The sequence below is a fragment of the Hyposmocoma kahamanoa genome, unplaced genomic scaffold, assembly GCF_003589595.1.
Source record: "Hyposmocoma kahamanoa isolate Upper Pololo Valley unplaced genomic scaffold, ASM358959v1 63, whole genome shotgun sequence".
NCBI classification, from domain to species: domain Eukaryota; kingdom Metazoa; phylum Arthropoda; class Insecta; order Lepidoptera; family Cosmopterigidae; genus Hyposmocoma; species Hyposmocoma kahamanoa.
In genome coordinates, this window is record NW_020653851.1 from 20,243,708 (window position 1) to 20,264,340 (window position 20,633).

Consider the following 20,633-nt stretch of genomic DNA (forward strand, 5'->3'; position numbering starts at 1 on the left):
CCATATAATTGTAAGTCAATGTATAAATAAAATAAAGTTACGTAACAAGTGATTTCTCGTGAAAAATTGACAGAATATTAAATGATTGAAAAAAAAATAAACTCTAAGATCTGGCGTATGGCTAATTAGTAGCTTCAGTTTGTCTCAAAAGACGAAAAATTTTCTACTATAGCCTTATGCTATCTGTTTCGTATTTGAACCCAAAACAATTATAACAATGTTATGAGTGCCAATATATAATTATTATATTTGATGCTTTTGTAGTTAATAATAATAATAAACTCTAAGATTTCCGCGATTATTACGCATTGGAAATATAACATTTTTTTCCGATCTAAATCGCGTACATTTTGTTTGTCAAACAAATTAACGTTTTGGGCCTGGACTGGTGTACAGGTCCCGTGAGGGGTTATATGCTGATTATATGTCCCGTGGCCACTGTCATTTTGTTTATTTTGAAATAAATAAATTTAGAAAAAAATTGGTCACACTTATCTATGAAGTAAGCAATAAGTTTCGTTGTTTACTTCACATTATTTTATTAGTCTTTAATAATCTTAGTATAGACTAAAAAACCGACCCCAAATGTCATTTATTAGTTTCCATAGTCTAAGATTTATTCCCTAGTTTGCCACCTCTAGAGGTGGAATTTTTTCTTCAAATTTAAATGGGACCACTTCTGAGGTACCCTCTTTCCAAAAAAAAATAATAATCAAAATCGGTTCACAAATCGCGAGTTATCACGTAACATGTAAATATACAAAAAAAACATCGTCGAATCGAGAACCTCCTCCCTTTTTTAAATCGGTTAAAAATAACAATTATTCTTTTGCACATCTACGAAATTCAAATTGTGAAAATTATATTTATCTACAATTTCAACATAGGAAACTATAATGTCGAATTACTCCAATTAGTCAATTATTTATTAGTTAGACGATGTTTTTTTTTGTATACCTACATGTTACGTGATAACTCGCGATTTGTGAGCCGATTTTGATTATTCTTTTTTCTTTTGAAAGAGGGTACCTCAGAAATGGTCCCATTTAAATTTGAAAAAAATATTCCAACTCCAAGGGTGGCAAACTTGGGGATAAATGAGTTTTGAGGTCGGTTTTTTAGTCTATACTGAGATTATTAAAGACTAATAGAATCGTTTATTTCATGTTATCAATGTCACAATATTGCAATTGGAAATACAATGTCAAGGGATAACTATGATCGTCAGTAATAAAATTATAATAATAATAATGAATATAAAATAAAGTAGTATAACTACTGCTTGTCGAATAAAATAAAATTAAAATTGTTTCAAAAGAAACTCATCAAAGCATAAAATAATATATACGAATAAATATTTTGAATAAGTTTACTTCGCACTTTTTTCAAGCGATGTCATATGTATGCCTGTATGTACACCTATATGTTAATGACACCTACCTCTTATTAGTTCATTTTTTCCATTAGGTTTTGGGATTTTTGGGTCAACGTTGGAGCTACCGACAAGATAGTTTGTAAATTTAAAACAAAGTATCCTCGTTATCTAAATGAAATTTTAAAGAATATGATATTAGTAGATAGTAAGCTTATTTATAACTTAAAACTATGGTAAAAATACAATTTGATAATAAGTAATGAATGAGATATTAATGATAAGGGGACTGTTTACATTTTTATTGTATTATCTCCAATCAAATTAAGTAGAAAGCATTAAATATTTGGCTCATTAGATGATAATAGGATGTGGATTAAAGTGGGTAGAAGTATGTGCTTGTGTAAGGTTTTTTAAAAGTAAAGATTGGTCATATTACAGCAATTTGAAAACATAATTATGATCTAAATGTCTAACTTGGCCACATTCACATAAATCGCTTTTAACTATTACTTAACCTCGCATAGTGTGCGTCACATGTGTGTGATCAATCAAACCCCAACCACATACGAGTTAAAATTGATGTATGCGTCTAGAAAAAGATTTAATTTTATTGACGAAAACTATAGTTTCAAAGCCATAAAAATTTAATATAAAATTAATTTTAAAACAAATCTTTAAAACTACGCGTCTAAGGAAACTTTTATGAAGAGTAACATAATAATGATTGTAATTTTTAAAGGGCGCCATGTTGTCGAGAACAACAGCGTTGCTCAAGGAGTAGCAGAATTGTTTTCACGAATTCCAGAACGATCCAGCGTCCAGGAGAAAATTACAGATGAATCCTTCAACGAGCAACACAATAACAAATTCTAAATTCAAATGTTTCCTCTCTTTGCAGTTCAAAAGGACATCTGGGACAGCGTCTGAAGGGCAATCATAGAGTCTAGAAGAATAACAGTAATTCTTATTCTAGATTTCAATTGTCTCAAATATAAACCTAAAATTATAGTTGCCGGGGGCAATTTTTTGAAATACTGTTATTGATGACGTACCCAATATTACCTACTTACAGGTGCATCAACGCCAATAAGAAACGTCGCTGACATATTTAGATCATCACCATTATTTTCTGCCATCATTAAAATCTAAAATGGAATGCCGGGGTTGGAAGTCTCTGTTTCATGAAATTCGAATTATAAGTATTTATAATTTAATTATTATTGACAAGATCGTATATCTTATCGTATAACTTTCGGAGAACAGTAAAACTTCGTATTTTACTGACAAAAGAAGGAAACAATGTAGTTACAAAGAAGTTATAAATCGGAGTAACAACCAATCTGATAAGTATGCTACATAAAAGTAGGTATGTAGATGTGTCTGTTGAGAGGCGTGTTAAAGTCGTGAATAAAAGATAATATTATGTAAATTAAATACAGCGTTATAGATATAGGTGCAAATTTATAAATAAAATAGTGTATCTTCCTCCATTATTATAATTATAATTATAATAATTTTTAGATGTAAATTATTGTCCACAATTAATTAATTAATACGTAAATTATAATTTATTTTAAAATAAAAATGTATTGCAATTATAATCAAAATAATAAAGTCAATATTAAGTAGTATTTAGTAATAATTAAAAATAGATGTAATATAATAAGCTGTATAAATGAACTACGTTCAAGGTTACAATAATATGTAAATTGTAGCCTTATACTTGCCACACCCTTACAGGGTATTACATGTATGTACCAAATAAATGTATAAGTGTAATCTGTACCATACATGTAAAATGCAAAGTAAATAAATAAATAAATAAATAAATTATAAAGAAAAGACTGCTCCAATTACGAAGACTACACACTAATCACATTAAATATTAAATAAACTATAATTAAAAGAAAGAAAAAGACATAATTATGTAACTTTAAGTGACTCGACTTCAGTCCAGTCAAAACATTTTCCGTACTTTTACGAACCAGTTGACCAAAATAAAACTACAAGATGGTGTGACTTGAATAGTTTTTATTTTCTTTTGTTTCACCAGCCTAAAAATATATATATTATTCATCAATCAGCATCAGTTAAAAGATGTCGACTGCTGAACATGAGCTAGCTTGCCTCACTTACTCTATAAATTATTTAAAAAAATAATTATTTCAATCTTTTACATAAGCATACTAATTTATAAGCAATCAATGGATTTGTATTATAGGTATGTGAATTAATTATAAAAACAAAGTGACAAAATCGAAGGAAACGTAAGTTATTAAAAATCGATTAGTAAGTTCTTTTATTTCACTCATCGATTAGATAACAAACCCATTAATGTGCAATAAATTCACGTTAGTCTTAATGAAAATTTCCTTGACTTTTTAAGATTTTGTGTGTACTTAGCACATACTATTGTTATTTTTTATTTAATCACGAAACATATCACAGTATTCCTACATACCTACGCCTACTCACGTTATGAAACGCCACAATAGAGCGATACGAGGAAATTAAACAATTGATTTTAGACGTATGCGTATGCAGTCCGTATCTTGTTTTGTTATGCCATCCTCTGACGAATAAAGACTTGTGATACTCACAACTTTTAACATTAAAATATTAAATGAATACTTTTTTACTTGTCAGAAATGTAATTTAATATTAATTATTTTATTAAATAATTATAATATTTTGGTTAATACACTGTTATTTTTGTCGCGTAATCAGCTGTAAACCTCCACATGTCCATTGTATAAGTACCTACCTACAATAAAATTATACATTTTTTTTCGTTTTACGACCTTTTTTGTAGACCGTGTTACTGATAAGATAGCGTTATCTTGTAAATAATAGGACGTAAAAACATTTCTCTTAAGATCTCAAGTACCTTATATTATAACGCGTAATATAAACAACTTGAACACCTTAATCAATAAAGATAAAATTAATAAAGTATGTACAATCTGCTAAGTAACGAAGTAAAATAATTATATTTACTTATCATAATACGTATTGTATTGCATTAAAAATTACTAGACACTTACTGGAAATGTTAAAACTTACTTCTAAAAAACCAGTTATAGAAATCTAACTGTACATTGGCATACTTTAAGATGTTCCTACACACATCATTAGTTACACAAAAAAGTGACTGGATAAATAGTATTCGTTGAGGTTATATTGATAAATTTGAAAAATATTTTAATATAGGTATTCTAAAACCTTTTTGTTTTTGCAGTGACTGTGACGGGTGTAACAATTAGCAAAGTTCTTAAAATGGAGTTGTCATTTTACTCCTTAAACATTATGTGTAATTTAGTATTTCTATAGATTCTTTTAATGTACACATATACTCTAGTTTATTTTTCTAAGTAAATTTAAATAAGCGTGTAATTGGTTTCTGCGCATGGCACAAAGCTTATTCAAGGCAATAACAATATAGCGCGCTCGTTGCTGATAAACAGAATTTCAGTTTTAAGTTAGCAGCAACGCTGCGCGGTGGTTTATTCTGTTAACCAATCAAGTCAATCAAAATGAATATCCATTGTAAAAGTAATGAAGTGCCAGTACAAAGTATACCAAATAGTGAGAGGATGCGTACACTGAAAGATATCTTTATGGTAGAATTCGGCTGTAATCCTTCGTTTTTCGCCCGAGTGCCGGGACGCGTAAACATCATTGGAGAACACATAGATTATTGCGGATATCCAGTGTTGCCAATGGCGATAGAACAAGATATTCTCGTAGCTGCAGGATTATTGGATGAACCGAAGCTTTGTATAAGAAATGTAAATAAGAAGTATGAAAGTTTTGATGTGAAAATAAATACTTTTGAGGAATTGCAAATAGAAAATGATCAAAACGAGAAACCGAATTGGTACAAATATGTTCTTTGTGGAATCAAAGGTGCCCTGGAGCACCTAAATAACAAGAAATCAAGTGGAGTACAACTTTTATTTGACGGAAATATTCCACCAGCATCGGGTTTATCAAGCTCTTCAGCACTAGTCAGCGCAGCCTGTTTGTCTTTCCTCTACGCGCAAAAAGCGCACTTAAATAAGACTGAAATAGCTTCGTTATGTGCTAAAAGTGAACGATATATAGGCACTCACGGAGGTGGAATGGATCAGGCCATAGCGTTTCTTGCAGAAAGGTATAGTGCACAATATATAACCTGGCAGCCCTTAAAAGCTACACCTGTGGCTTTACCTGAAGATGCCACATTTGTTGTTGCTCATTGCTTGGCAGAAGCTAATAAAGCTGCCACTGATGATTTTAACCAACGAGTTATGGAATGTAGACTCGCAGCTAAAATATTGTTGAAGGTTTCTAATGGTGATAAAAATCACAAAATAACCACTTTACGTGAAGTACAAGAAACATTGCGCACTACTCTTGAGGATATGGTGAATCTTGTACATAAACAGCTACCAAAGGATATTTATACGAAAGACGAAATATGTACCCTGCTGGAGGTTAGCGAAAAAGAATTGGATTCTTTGTATTTGTCTCCAAATACCAAGCATTTCAAAGAGTTTAAGTTAAAACAAAGAGCTCTCCACGTTTACGAAGAGGCTATAAGAGTCGAAAGTTTCAGAAAAGTTTGTTTAGAAGTTTTACGTGACGAGAAAATCCGTAAATCCAACGGAACGAATGGTTCTGATAAAACTTATGAAAACGGCAATGGTAATAAACACAAAACTCTTGAAATTCTTGGTAAATTAATGTCAGCAAGTCATGAAAGTTTGAAAAATCTTTACGAATGTTCTCATCCAAATTTGGATTACCTTGTGGATTTGTCTAAGAAAATGGGCATACATTCGCGGCTGACCGGTGCAGGCTGGGCAGGGTGCATTGTAGCACTCTGTCCAAAAGATAAAACGGAAGATTATATCCAAATGTTAAAAGAAGAATTTTATTCAAAGCAATGCAATGTCGATAAAGATAAAGCTAAACACTATGTATTCGCTACGTCGCCTAACCATGGCGCTGTCATATTCAAGTGAATAAGCAATTGAAATGGAAAGTTCTTGGTGCCAGTTTAATTATAATTTAAATGTTTTATTTAGTTCTATATTTTTAGTATAGTTATAATATAATAGTAATGCATATGTGTAACACACCTATAGATCCATTTGTACCCCATATCTATACACGTAGTTAATTTACACTTTATCATTAATCATTTGTTAGTTATATTATGTTTATACATTTACGGATAATATATAAATCATAATTTGTAAATTAAATATAAATCTACTGTATTATATCGTTTTCTTTTTTTTAGTGACCTGTATAACAAATGAATAATAATGAATAGGTATATAAAACGACATAAATTGAAATATACCATTAAATTATTGCACATTAAGGATTGAGTTTAAATCCTTTTTAGTAATAATATCAAGATTTTTGCACAATTCGACTTTAATGCGAATTAACGTTTATAGTAAAATCCCATAGTGAACATCTTCAATGAATCATGAGCAATGTTCCCGTACAGTGCAAGTTGCTTTAATAAAAAAATACCGCTATTATCTACCTAAGCGGTCATCTAATATTTGTATGATTTTAAGTCTTTAGGTGTCCAACATATAGAATTGGTATTTTGCATCAGCTGTATAATTTTAGTAAGACACGTTTACGAAGATAGTTATCAAATAACGTAACTGTCAGAGGCCGCTGTCAAAAAAAAAACCAAACAACCTTCTAAAATGCTTAAATTCAATGACGGATTGACTTTGACTTGCTGATTTTTTGCAATTTCTTTGCTATGTTCAAATCAGTTCAATGTTATAACATTAAAACATCTTAAGACAGCACTTTACAATTTAACCAAATTGTTTTAAAATAACATTGCCATGATAGCGATTTCACGTGAAAATTTACGGTATGTAATCAGATGGTTTTAGCATAACTTTGATATTGTGACTGAATTACTTTCTGTATGACCTGTTTTATAGCTTACTAAGGAATAGCAGCTATGGTGTTGTCGAATGTATTGGAAATATTTCACAGGTTTCTGTGATGTGTCAATTGTTTTTGTTTGGAGGTTATGTGTCCCTATTTACTTGCACTTCGATTGAGTTGACCTTTTTGTATGCCACGTTTGTGGTTAAACACAATTCTGACATTCTATCTTTCTAGAGTTGACTGTGTTATCAATTTCAATAATCCATAGACAATACTCTAAAATTGTGAAGTCAATTTAAATTTTTTTAATTTAAGTTTATTATCTATATTAGGCTACTTCATTCTACCATTTTATTGAATTAGCCTGCTTCTACCATGAGGCGAATGAATCTCCTGTGCATCCCCTCACCCAGTGCTGCCCCCTGATGGGTGTACAAAGTTCCATACTGGGACGGCATGGACCACAACCAGAGGACATAAATACTGTCAGAGCCAGGAAAGTCCTTCAGTTCTTTAATGCTGTTGGCATTGGTTCCAAACTGTCATTAGTGGTGATCACAATAGATCAGTTGATGGTTGCAGTGATGAGCGGCTGCATAGGCCCCTAATGAAGCCATCCTAATGATAATAATAGCCTACTTTATTGCAGGGTGAAGCAGAGAATGATGTAAATTTATTACATCTAACATCAGCTCAAAAACGGAGAACGAGAAGAAAAAGATTGCAAGCAGCCAGAGCCACTGCTGATCCGATAAATGCTGTTCTAAACAGTAATTTGTTAAATAATACTACATTGTTGAAAAATACTGCTAAGAAACTAAAAAAGCAAGTTTGTATTACAAGTTTAGGAAAGCAGAAAGTTGAAACAGATATAAAACTTACTTACAAGAAATAAACATGTCTACGAAAGAGACTAGAGATGATGTTTTAGCTGCAAGAGAAGCTAAAAAATTGGCGAAGCAGAAAGCTAAACACAAAGGAAATGGTTCACAGAAAGAAGGAGCAGAAAAACTAAAAAAAGAACTAGAAGTACCACCACTAAAGGACTCCAACGTAGTGACACCTAAAAAAACAGAAAGTAAAGAAGTTAAACAAGAATCACCTAAATCTCAAGATGTTGTGGACCGAGCAGCTGTAGATGTAGAGGGAGTTAGAGACAGCCAGAAATCCAGAGATCAAATTAAAGCTGAAAGAGCAGCTAAGAAAACTGCTAAACAGTCTAAGAAAACAGGCGACAATGTCACTGCAAACCGAGACATGACAGTCAGAGATGTTGCAGAAACTTTAAAGGACATCAAAAATGTTGCCAAGGATATGCAAGACCTTACTGCCAAAGTTAGTGCTCTTAATTTTGAAGCTAATAAGGTACTTCTTATTAATTTGGGCTTTTTGCTTGGTCAAGGGGTTTGAAAGACAAGCCCTGTGAAAGTTAAAGCAATAGTGTAATGCTTTTGTGACCATGTGTTTATTTCAATGTGTTGACTAGCTTGTGTTGTCTTTGTTTCCAATATGTAATATTGTTAATAATGTTAATATCATTTCTTTTAGCAGTCTAATAAAGGTAAGCCTAAAGAATCAAACAAAGGAAATGAAGATTCTACTAAAACAAATATAGAAGGAGTAAACGACAACCAAGAATTGGGCGAAAAGAAAACAGAAGAAGGTAAAAGTAAGGCGGAGTTAAGAGCAGAAAGGCGCGCAAAGCAAGAGGCACAGAGGGCTGCTAAAGCTGCAGCAACCAACCAAAAGCCGGCTGCAAAGCCGAAACTCGAGGCAGCTATGGTTAAGACAGATAAACCTGTTGGTGATGATGTGATTAAGGTAAGTGTTATAAAAATTTTAAATAAATTCTTGTGTTCTGGTAGACACTTGGCAAATATGATAATTACCTACCCTCAAACTAGGAAATTCCCTCTACTACATGTACCAGATGAACAGAACACACTCAGGAATACCTAGAACATACAGACTAGGACCAGCTTAGAAAAGTTATTTCTCAAAATGGTTGTCCTGTAAAACAAATCTAACAAACAACACAAGCTAATGAAATGTCACAATAAAAAACATACATATAAATGTTATGCAATAGTTTGTTCATATTTCATCATATTTTAGAATTACACCTCCAAATATGACATATTGATGGCTTACTTTCTCAAACAGGTATCTTATAAAGAAACTTTCTATTTATTTTAAATTTCTTACCAAGAGTGTTAGTTTGGATGCATTACTTTAAGAGTAGGTAAAAGTCAGTGTGTGAATATAAAGGAAATGTGATGTGACATCAGCCTGCAGAATTTGTACATAGAATGCAATTTTGCATTTCAGTTACTTTGTGCTTTAAGAAACGAGTTTGAGAAAAGAGAGTTGAAATTATAGACATTGTGTTTTCAGGAAAAATCCCCTAAACCAAAGTCAGTAGACAAGGGTAAGCCAAAATCCACAAGTGCCAACAGAGTAAATTGGTTTCAACATTTGCATCCAGAACATGACCAGAAGGAATCTTTAAAGAAAATTGCTTTAAATTCAAGGTAAGTTTCGACTTTTATTAACATAAATTAATATTGATTTTCAATATTGTAATATTTTGAGCTCTAGGTTTCTTTCAAGATACTTCATATTGTTACATAATCTATTATTTTTGTGTGCAGAATTTAGATTATATATTTTCTTGTGTCTTTTAGCCTACATCCTGCAATTGTGAAGCTAGGTGTACAATTAGCAACACGAGTTGTGTCAGGGTCTAATGCCAGATGTATTGCTCTGCTTGATGCTATCAAAAAGGTAATTTATTAACGACAATATTATTTGTTTTGTGGTTTTTAGCTTAATCAAATAGGTAATGAAAGTCCATGACTCGTATATTCGCATCCAAATTGTGAACAAGTATTAATAACGTCTGCTAGACAAATGAATTCAAAAGAAAGCTTAGAGTTGCTTATATTCAATAAAAAAATACGTAAATAGCATATTGTTTAAATTTTATTAAAATCAACAATTTATTATATTGCGCACACCGTGAATGACATAACAAATAGGATTGATCTGTTCCATTGTTCTCTGAGTGAGTTCCCAAAGATAGCGCTTTATATCTTATGTAACATTTACTCATTTTGCTGGTCTGTATCATTGGGTGGATAACCTGTATAACAATAGATTAAGTTTTGGAAATAAATTATGTTAATTTTTAGATGTTAAGAGACTACACATTACCAGCTAAGACAGAATTCGCACGCGGCCTAGAGTCACACCTGGCCGCAAGCTTGAACTTTCTGTGGTCAATGCGACAGCCGTCTGCCTCGCAGACGAACGCCGTCAAGTATTTCAGACACCATCTCAATCAACTGCCGAATAATATTGATGAGTTTGATGTGAGTTTTTTATATTTGTAGTTGCACTTTATTACCTTATTTTATATTTTTTTGTGTATGTTACTCGATTACTTGGACATTTGAAAGAAAGAAAGAAAAAACGTTTATTTTTAAATTGAATCACTTGAAACTACTTTATTTATTTATAGCCTTTATTGCTGATAACTTACATACTAAATTATTTAACACAGAAACATTGTATGACATGAGTACTTATTATATATTACTTATTTATTATTACTCAAATGTGTTGATTCGTACCTTCAGCTTGTCCTAAGACATAGGCCTCTTCCAGAGATTTCCATTTCTCCCTATTTGTTGCTGTTTGCTCCGTGCTCCTACTTAAAATCTAATACTTAAGACTAAAACAACAAGTGACTGGGTAGTTTTAAGTTAGTAAGTGAGAATTTCGATAACTCTTTTTTTTGTGTTGGAAAGGGCGTACCCTGATAGTGGTCCAATTTAGATTCGAAGAAAATATTCCACCTCTAAGGAGGAGAAGGAGGAATTAGAGGAGAAATTTTTGAGGTTGGATGTTTTTATGAAAAAATTATTTTATGCAGTAATTATACTAATTTTTCGCGAGAATTTATCACTGACCATGGGACGACGTACGCTAATTTTAATATATATTTTTTTAATTTCGGCCCGTGGTAGTCACTTGAGCCTTCACCTTTTATGCCTCTTTAAAATATTTATATTCCAACAGGCAAAGAAAATTCTCCAAGAGGAGATAGATAAATACATAGAGGACCAGATAGACAAAGCGGGCCAGGCCATAAGCACGACGGTGCAGCAGAAGATAACCAATGGCGATAATATTCTCACTTATGGGTGGTGAGTTTTTAAAGCAGAATATTATTTACATAGAATTAATTCTGGTACTATTGATATTCAATTATTTTTTGTAAAATTACTCCACTAGTTTATTATTATAATTACTAATACAAAGATTGAACACTTACAAAAAATTCCTTCTATCCGGCCGGATTCGAATCGACGTCTTCTTGCAAACCGTGGCAGACACCATGCCAACTATGCCACGGAACGAACTAGTGGACCTCACGAATTTTTCCATGTGCTTGTTGTCGGATCTATGTATCTGGGTTTTAACGACTTTTTAGCCGTAGCGCAGTCTATAAGAAATCTATGAAAGTATTTTGTCACCCAGTTAGGCACCTTTACAGCTACCAGCCCTGGCTAGAGATGTCGCTTTTCACTGTAATTAAGTGTTTTATTGAATGTCAGGATGTTTTACCACCTTGATGTTCAATTGTTTTTTGTGAAATTACTCCACTAGTATGTTATAATTAGGAATACAAAGTTAATCTTTTTCAAATTTCATTTAGATATTAGTCTTAACCTGGGCAGTGGTCTAAATTTCTAAATTTTGTCTTTGTTTAGTTTCTATTTATCCTCGGTACAAAGGGTTAGGGCGCGTTCCCACTATGTCGTGATGACAGTTTACAGTGTCGTGGCTTGTATATTTAAATGAAGTTGTTCACACATAGCACGACACGATTAACTGTCGTTCACGATTTTTTATCGTTACAACGACAAACTGTCGTCACAGTGGAAACAGCTAGAACGACAGTCGTCAGACGATAAAAAAACGTGACGATATAGTGGGAACGCGGCCTTAGGTGAGGTTTTAACTGGCGGTCTTGTTAAAGTAAGTAATACTCAACTAAATTAAAACACGCATGATTCGAACGAAGCTTCATACTTTACATTGCTTTTTAATTTGGTCGAGTATTACTTATTTGACAGTGAATATTTTATTTATTAGGGTTGATATCGGACGGACAACGGGAGTAGGTCTCCAACTAGAGAGCACTACTCAAATGTTATATTTAAATAACTGTAATATTATTGATGTTTATCTTATGAAAACCATAGTAATTATATTAATAATAACGAAGTTACAACCAGTCAACCATGACCATGGGTCCTGTAAAGGGCCCGAAACGTCGGTTTGTTTGAAAAAACAAATATACGCGATTTAAATCCGGAAAATAGTTTCATTTCCTATGTATAACAATCGCGAAAACCTAAGAACTCGATAATAACGAAGTTAATTTCTAAGTCTTATGGCGGCACTTAACATGGCTACACTATTGGGTGTTTGGTGTATTTAGAAACAGACAAACATGCAAACACTGACAAATATGACCGACGGTGACTACACATGGGGCCAAATATATACGGTGTACTTGCGTATTTGGCTCCATTTAATGTTCGTCGAGAAACCGACTAGCGCGCGGTTACTCGAGGTATTTGCTGTATTTGTCGAATAGGCAAACATGGAAAATACTTTGTCACTCACGCTATCTACACATCGCACTTCTATTACAATAGTGTTGTAACTCAAAATATGTGATATTCAAGATTATACCATTGCTGAACGTAAAATTTGATTCTCTACACGTCAATGAAATCGTCGTTAGAATATAGTAAAAAACAGCAAAAATATATATACCTACTTAACTACTTAGTTCAAAATGAGACACGCTTTATGTGAGCTGGTTCTGGCCAAAATTGTCCTTATTAAAAAATATGAAACTATTTTTTCTCTTTTATTTTTAAATATGTATATTTGACAAGTAGGAATTAACTTATACGTAAAATTACACAGATCTTTCACGGGAAGCGAGTAATTCCCAATCCCTAGAGTTTCTTGATTGTTCTTCTCAGGGAGGTTAGCGTAGTGAACGAGCAGTAGCTTAAATGTGACGTTTTCAAGTGTAAATTTATTTTACCTATGGAATAAATAATCTTAGACTTTGAATCGTTTTTCGTCGATTCTAAGAAAATACACTTTTTGAGTTAATACACTATTGTATTAACAGTGCGACATGGTGATTGTTTGTCAAATGTATCAAATACGAAAAGTCTCGTTTGAGTTTGGAATCACGCCTGCACTGTATTGCTATACGATGTTTGTTCAGCTCGTCCCTAATCGAACGCATACTACGCGAGGCGTGGACCGCTGGCATAAAGTTTCGCGCGGTGATCGCCGGCAACCGCGTCAACGGAGCCGCCAGAGAGATGCTACGACGGCTTTCCGCCTGCGGACTGCCCTGCACCTACGTTGACATCACAGCTATCAGCTACGTTATGAAGACTGTGAGTATATCCAGTGTTTAATTCTATATAAGTGGTTGATATACCAAATATTAGGTCCAAGCAGAGATGATACTATTCGTCCTTTTTAATATGCAGACATCTTCATGGACAGGATAAATAGGATCTCCTAGGTAAGTTTGCTCCATCGTCGACCTTGTCTTGACCACAACTGACCAAGAGCGAATATATAGCATATTTTAAATATGTGTATTATAATCATATGATGTTCCGTAGATAAAGCTGGTCCTGCTGGGCGCGGGGTCCTTGCTGGCGCACGGCGGCGTCGTCGGTAGCGCGGGCACGGCGCAGACGGCGCTGGTGGCGCGCGCGCACAACGTGCCTGTTCTCGTCGCATGTGAGGCACACAAGTTCAGCGATCAAGTACAGACTGATGCTTTCGTCTACAACGAACTGGGTAATGTGCTGGCCGGACAGTGAACTTTTAAATAAAACTATTCATATTTCATTGTGGTTTGAAAATTGTGAACAAATAGATCCCCACGTTCCTAAACTGAGTATCTTACGCTCCCCGTTATGTTCACCAAGTCGAATCACATAGCATCAAGGTTGTAATTTAGTGATCGATCAAACATTTATCATTTTAAGGTATAATTTTTGGATCTTTTAAAACATTCCACAACTTAACCTGTAATAGAAATGTCACTTAATAGTCCAAATTAAACAATATTATTTATTGATAATATAATTGAAGCATTGGGAGCACGAGAGCTTTCGACACTCAAAGCCCGTCATGATGTTATTGCATCAAAACATGTAAAGCGCCATCTAGTATTTTGTGATAAAAACTCATTTCGATCTATCCCCTAAATTATCCTCTGTTGCCTGTGGAACTACCAGCAGAACTACTAGTAGTTCCACGGGCAATAATAATCACCCGTGTAACTACCGACAGGCCTAGTAGTATCACGGATAGGTAATTGTTTTTATATGTGACGTAAGTTTCATTCATAATAATAAAGTATATAAGAGTCATATTATAAATATTAAAAAGATATAAGATATTAAAACTTTATTTTCAATTTTGTCGAATCTCATTTTACGTAATACGCCCTTGTTACACCCATTGCTTCAATTGTATTAAATTTTCAGCATATGAAACCAACACTAATCTAAATTTTTATCAACAGGCGATCCAGACGAACTAATCGATAAAACTGATGAAAATTCTCCTCTAAAGGACTGGCGAACAAACCCTAATCTCACACCACTAAACCTAACTTATGATGTCACACCCCCAAATCTCATCACTGCTGTAGTCACAGAGAAAGCCATGCTGCCTTGCACTAGTGCGCCTGTACTTCTTAGAACTAAACTTACAGAGTATGGCATGTGATGACAAACTATAAACAACATATTATAGGAATTGTATAAAACAAGCAAAAAAGTTCAATATGAAATAGAACTATTTTTATTGAGAATCAATCTAATATTTCAATTAATTTAGTCATACCGTAGAACGATTTGCCATAACAATGGTTTTTGCAAATGACTGGTTGTGTCATACAATAAATAAACATAATGTTAAACAAACACTTCACTCTTGTTCAAGTACTCTAAACAAAGTGATTGTTTCTGTTGATTTGTACCGAAGAATGCGATGTATAGAGATGTTTATAAGCAAGAGCTTTGTTTTGTCTTGGTTCATAATGTAAATTTTATCTGTAAATAGTTTTTCTTTTATTTTACTGTTAAAAGCTCAAATTTACTATACTACCATAGCTCCATTATTGTATACATATATACCGCCATTTATATATATATGTACATATTTACTGAACTATGTATAACATAACATTTGCCTTTTATAAATTGATAAATGATAATCGTTTTTTATTGAGTAATGTGAAACTTGTGATCATATATATACCCCCATAGCATGGCTACGCATGATAGTCGTGACACGCGCGATAAAATTGGAATAAGCGCGCGCTATTGGCAGTCTCAATCAGATCTAATTCAGTAGAACGCCTTGTGAAAGAGTTCCTCCAGGGTACTACTGCCACCTTACCTTCTTCTGCAGTCAAGCAGTAATGTCAGCATTACTGTGTTCCGGTTTTGAAGGGTAAGGGTGCTAGTGAAATTACAGGCACATGAACATGTCAACTTATATCTCAGGGTAACGGACGCAGTGGTAGTGCCCCTCAGAACTTTGCAATTTAAAGCTCTGAGTGGCACTGTAACTGTTATGGACAGGCGTGTTGCTTACCATCAGGCGCACGACTTGCTCGTCCCGTCACTTGATGTTATAAGAAAAACTGAAATAGCGCGCGCTTATTTAAATTTTATCGCGCGTCGCGACTATCATGCGTAGCCATGCTACGGGGGCTGAATTAGATAGATAATGGATAAAAAAGTGTGACATGTTTGACCACAACAGACAGCAAAATACCTGACTACAAAGGGCTAGGCTGAGGCTCTACTAGGCTCCACCCTTTCCCTTATGATAATACAACCCATCTGTTTATAGCGAATAAGGCTAATTGTAGGACAAAGAAGAAAAAAGTAGACAATGGTTTGTAAAACCAAAAATGTTATTAAAAAAAACATTTATTTCCTCACACAATCATTTGCGCCAAACTGAAATGCAGAGTAACTAGACCTGTTACAAACAATAATAGAAATTTAATTTTAAATTAATAGTGTTAATTTACTCTTTGTGGTGATGCTCAGACTTATGTATAGAAAAATCTAATCTAACATAAATTATTACACATAGGAATAAGGCATACAAGAAGCCAACAACAAGAAGTGGTTCCTGCAACATAAGCAAACGAGGGAATGTATAACGAAGCTGGAAATCTTGAATATGATTCTCTACAAGATTCTTCTTCGTAAATGAAATTACAGGACGACCCTTAGTATCTAGATATGTGTAATGTAAGCTGTCCGGAAGTCTGGTCACTGGATAGGGAACATTTACTTTGATATTCGTTGACCCCTCAGGCAAAATTATTTTAATAACCAACTCATCAACTTGCATATCATCGAAGATGTGGTCAATCAACCTCATCTTAAGCAGGTATTCATTACCAGACTGATATAAGTACTCATAACTTGGTACATTGTATCCTAAAGTATAGTGAGTTCTCCAACCGCCAAAAAGTGGGTACCTTGGCCTAAGATCCAGTTCAACAGAGTCTTTTTTAACCTTCATGTTAGAAGTAGAGATGTTGCCATTTGTATCTCTGTAGTAAACATCTGATGCAGAGGCAGGAAGTAGTGTCTTGTAGGAGCGTACACTTGCAGGTCCACTATGATGGTCCTGTTGGTAGTCATACCGGGAGAAAGGCCCTTTTAACTTAGCACCGGTGTGTTCCACCTCAATTTTTTCTTCAACAGCAACATTGCCCCAGTGCGACACCTCAATAAGTCTTTCGATACGAGTGACAGTCAAGAAAGGAGAATTATTTTTATAGTGAACATTCAGTTCCTTCTCACTAAACGGATTCATTATCTCATTAAATGGGCCATATTGAATAATCCCATCTTGCTGACTAAAAGGTTTTACTTTAGTGAAGGATTCTACATTCTTCGTGTTCACTAGAACAGTGGTTTTCTGTGACATCACTTTGTATGGGGTGTAGAAATACAAGTTACCGTAGTATTTTACTAGTTGATCTTCCTGCTGCGTGATCGCTGTCGGGAACGGCGATAATGCTTTGGTTAAAACCTCTTCCACTGTTACCACAGTTGTAGAACCGGCGACCACTGGATCTTTGAATTCGACACGCCAAAACTTAACTTTGTCATGTTCTTTTACAATGGCGTCCACAACCCGAAGATCTCTGGTACTGCTGTCCTTAGCACCAATGAATGCCAAATTACCCTTAACAGATGGCTCTACTGCAACCAGAAAACTTTTTACCGGCGATTTTCCAATGTTCTCCAAGGTTACCTTCGAAGTGATTTTCACGAGTTGTGTCGATATGTCTATTGTTCGGTCAACATTTTTCAGTTTTATATCATTGGTTATTGTCGTTGTCTCAGCATTTGCATTTTGAGTGCATATTACAACACAGAACAGGAATACAAAACAGAATCGTAAGTTCGCCATCGCCGGTACCATTTTCCTTTTTGACATTTGACAACGCAGACAGCGGAAGTACACGACATCAAACTAGTGTTATTATGTTGGCAATGCTTGTTTCCATGTCTAGTTTCAATACATTCGTATTCCAGAACTCTACTCAATGCTCAAGTCAGGACTTGAGCAGACTTGAGTATGATTTCAAGCACTGGAAATACGACCCTAATAGCAAGAACTTGAGTATGATTTTGAATGCTTACTCAATTACATACTAAAAAGTGCGGGAATACACGTCCGTTTTTGTGTCTGACGGTCGGATCCGACTATCGGATGGATTCACTCAATACACGTCCGATTCTTTCGTCAGACTTTTTCTGAATTTACTACATTGTTGCCAATTTATGGGGAATTCCCCAAAATGCAGGGAATTTCAACTCAATAACTCGTTTGGGGATTTTGTTTGGATTACGCTATGTATGGAAAATTTCAAAAAAATCGCATTCTAGAATTTTATCATATTTTTGTTACATTGATGATCAATGATAAAATTTTAATTTAAAAAGGGAATACAACCTAGCACGATGAATCCATTTATCTTTTCAACTGTTACTGTTATTGTAGCAAAATTAATTAAATAGCATTATGTAGATATATTAATCAAAAAATTGAATTTTGCATTTACGGTGCTACTGGCATCTTACAATGAAATCTTCTCATCTTAAAATTCAACTATTTAGTTTGACGATTTTGAAAATAATCATTGTAGGATAGGTACAAGATATTACATTTTTATTAGAATATTTTCACTATTTATTTGTTTGTTTATGAACGATATTGATATTCATTTCAACATCGCACATGCGCTGCTTATATAGCAACGTTTATATAGAATTATTAGCAAATCGCATATATGCATAAAATTATCCAGTAGGATTAGAATCACTTTAACTTGTATTGTAAAATTACTACTATTTTCAGTCACCGACAAAAGCCTGGCTCTTAAATAGGGTGATAATGATCAGTCGATGCGTGTTGAGCGCGTGATCCCTCCTCGCGTTATGACCGGTCTCCGGTGTGAAAAAAGAATACAGCTGTTGCCGAACAAAGCCGAGCAGTGGGTATTTTAAAGGATTATCCACATCAGGGCCGTTCCCGAGCCGTGGACGGAGCATGCTAGTTTGTATGAACTGCGGGCCCATCCCGGCGCCGGCCCGGACATGGACATGTGTAAACGAGTTCATACAAAATATTCGCAACGATATTTTTTTGAGCCCCTGATGGAGCACGGCTCGTCCACGTCCCGGGTATGTGTGGATAAACCTTAATACCACAACTTGCTACTCGTCAAGCTTATTGAGTTTATTTCTAATTATAGCATAACGTATATGTATAGATGGGCATATTTTGACTTTCATAATTATTTGATATGTTTTAAGCGTAACAATAATAATATAATAAATACATATATAAATTACATGTGGGAAATAATATGATCTTTGCTCTCCCCAAATTTATAACCTTAATTTTTGAGCATTTTGAATAATTTGCATTGGCAACGCTGCAAATCGGAGAGAAGAATCGGACGTGTATTTCGTCTCCCCGCAAAAGTATAGAGAGCGCGCGCGCGCCTTCAGACAATCGGACCAGTAATAAATTCAGATGCTATTTCCGACTCGAACGTGATTTCACGTCCGATCCGATAATCGGATCGGACGTGTATTAAGTGTTCATACAATTATATGGTACGAGCGCCTTTCGGTACTTGGATCAGACTATCGGATGGAAAAATCGCACGTGTATTGCACTAAAAAGAGAAAAAGACGATGAATTTTTTTTTAAATAAAATTTATGGTCAGGTTACAAGACCAATAAGCCAAAGAATTCTTTTAAAATGATTATCATAGATACTAACCTTAACTTTTCTTTCGAATATGTATTCATACACGGACACAGAAAATAAAAATTCTGCCTTTGATGTGACAGCGAAGATAAGGGCAAAAATAAACGATACAAACGATTCTTTAACTCTGCCCCTGTCATATGAAACTTTTCGTGTGTTTGTCGACGAGAGATTAGCCTAGTTTAAATTACATTAATACTTCGATGTTCTTTTCTCGTTTGTTTGTCTTGTCGTACTGGCAGCAAAGTGCATTACACAATAATTCTACAAGTTTCCGTTCTGTCAATCGACTATTGTCAGCACAGGAGATTGAAATGAAAAATATGATGAGTAAAATTATTCGCGGAACTCTTGCTCTACTTGGTAAGTGAATAATGACCTCGGCATAAATATTCTAGTACTAGGAGTACAATGCCAAATGATGAATGGTTGTTTCAGTCATAAATCTACTGTTTTCGCCTTGTGACGCGTTGGGTGGTTTCGGGAGATCGTATGGAAATAGCAAACAAGTTAAGGGATATAGTGCCCCCGGGCAAGTGAAAACTCTCGCCGGTACGTCGTCTGGGCTTCCGGCGCAGAATGCTACAAGAAGAGGTTTAGGCGTCTCTGCATGGGGTTTAGTTACAATAATTGTTACTTTAATTCTAGCAGGTATGGGATTTTACTATTTCTCTATCTGTTATCCGATTATGTGTAAAAAAACACGGAAATATGACATGATCGGACTACCTAGTGTGGCTTGAAGGTAATATTGTTATGTACCTATACATATGAATAAGATGACCAATGAATTTTTAGGGTTGTGTGATTGCAGATTTCAGGCACAAATTTAAAATACCATGTGATTTATTACATTAAGGAATTTAAAAAATATAAAATAAGATAAGACTGTTCGGGACC

The 20,633-nt window shown here is 34.3% G+C and overlaps 3 protein-coding genes across 5 annotated transcripts; 2 read left to right on the top strand and 1 right to left on the bottom strand.

The window, feature by feature from the left end:
* Positions 1-4,822: 4,822 nt before the first annotated feature.
* Positions 4,823-6,570, top strand: LOC113230366 (N-acetylgalactosamine kinase). The gene has a single exon (XM_026464270.1). It carries the CDS (start codon positions 4,909-4,911, stop codon positions 6,379-6,381), a length of 1,473 nt encoding a protein of 490 aa, XP_026320055.1. The 5' UTR covers positions 4,823-4,908; the 3' UTR covers positions 6,382-6,570.
* Positions 6,571-8,021: 1,451 nt separating this feature from the next.
* LOC113229947 (translation initiation factor eIF-2B subunit delta) lies at positions 8,022-15,551 on the top strand. 3 transcript variants are annotated; one of them, XM_026463637.1, is made up of 9 exons: positions 8,022-8,653; positions 8,837-9,109; positions 9,683-9,819; positions 9,973-10,072; positions 10,480-10,659; positions 11,369-11,496; positions 13,608-13,785; positions 14,020-14,200; positions 14,934-15,551. In XM_026463637.1, the coding sequence occupies exons 1-9, from the start codon at positions 8,186-8,188 to the stop codon at positions 15,137-15,139; spliced, it is 1,851 nt and encodes a 616-aa protein (XP_026319422.1). In that variant the 5' UTR covers positions 8,022-8,185; the 3' UTR covers positions 15,140-15,551. The 3 variants fall into 3 exon arrangements, with proteins under 3 accessions (XP_026319422.1, XP_026319424.1, XP_026319425.1); XM_026463639.1 differs by having other exon boundaries at positions 8,840-9,109; XM_026463640.1 differs by having other exon boundaries at positions 8,022-8,623.
* Positions 15,552-16,336: 785 nt separating this feature from the next.
* Positions 16,337-17,903, bottom strand: LOC113230209 (dolichyl-diphosphooligosaccharide--protein glycosyltransferase subunit 1). The gene has a single exon (XM_026464027.1). It carries the CDS (start codon positions 17,885-17,887, stop codon positions 16,454-16,456), a length of 1,434 nt encoding a protein of 477 aa, XP_026319812.1. The 5' UTR covers positions 17,888-17,903; the 3' UTR covers positions 16,337-16,453.
* Between the last annotated feature and the right edge of the window lie 2,730 nt (positions 17,904-20,633).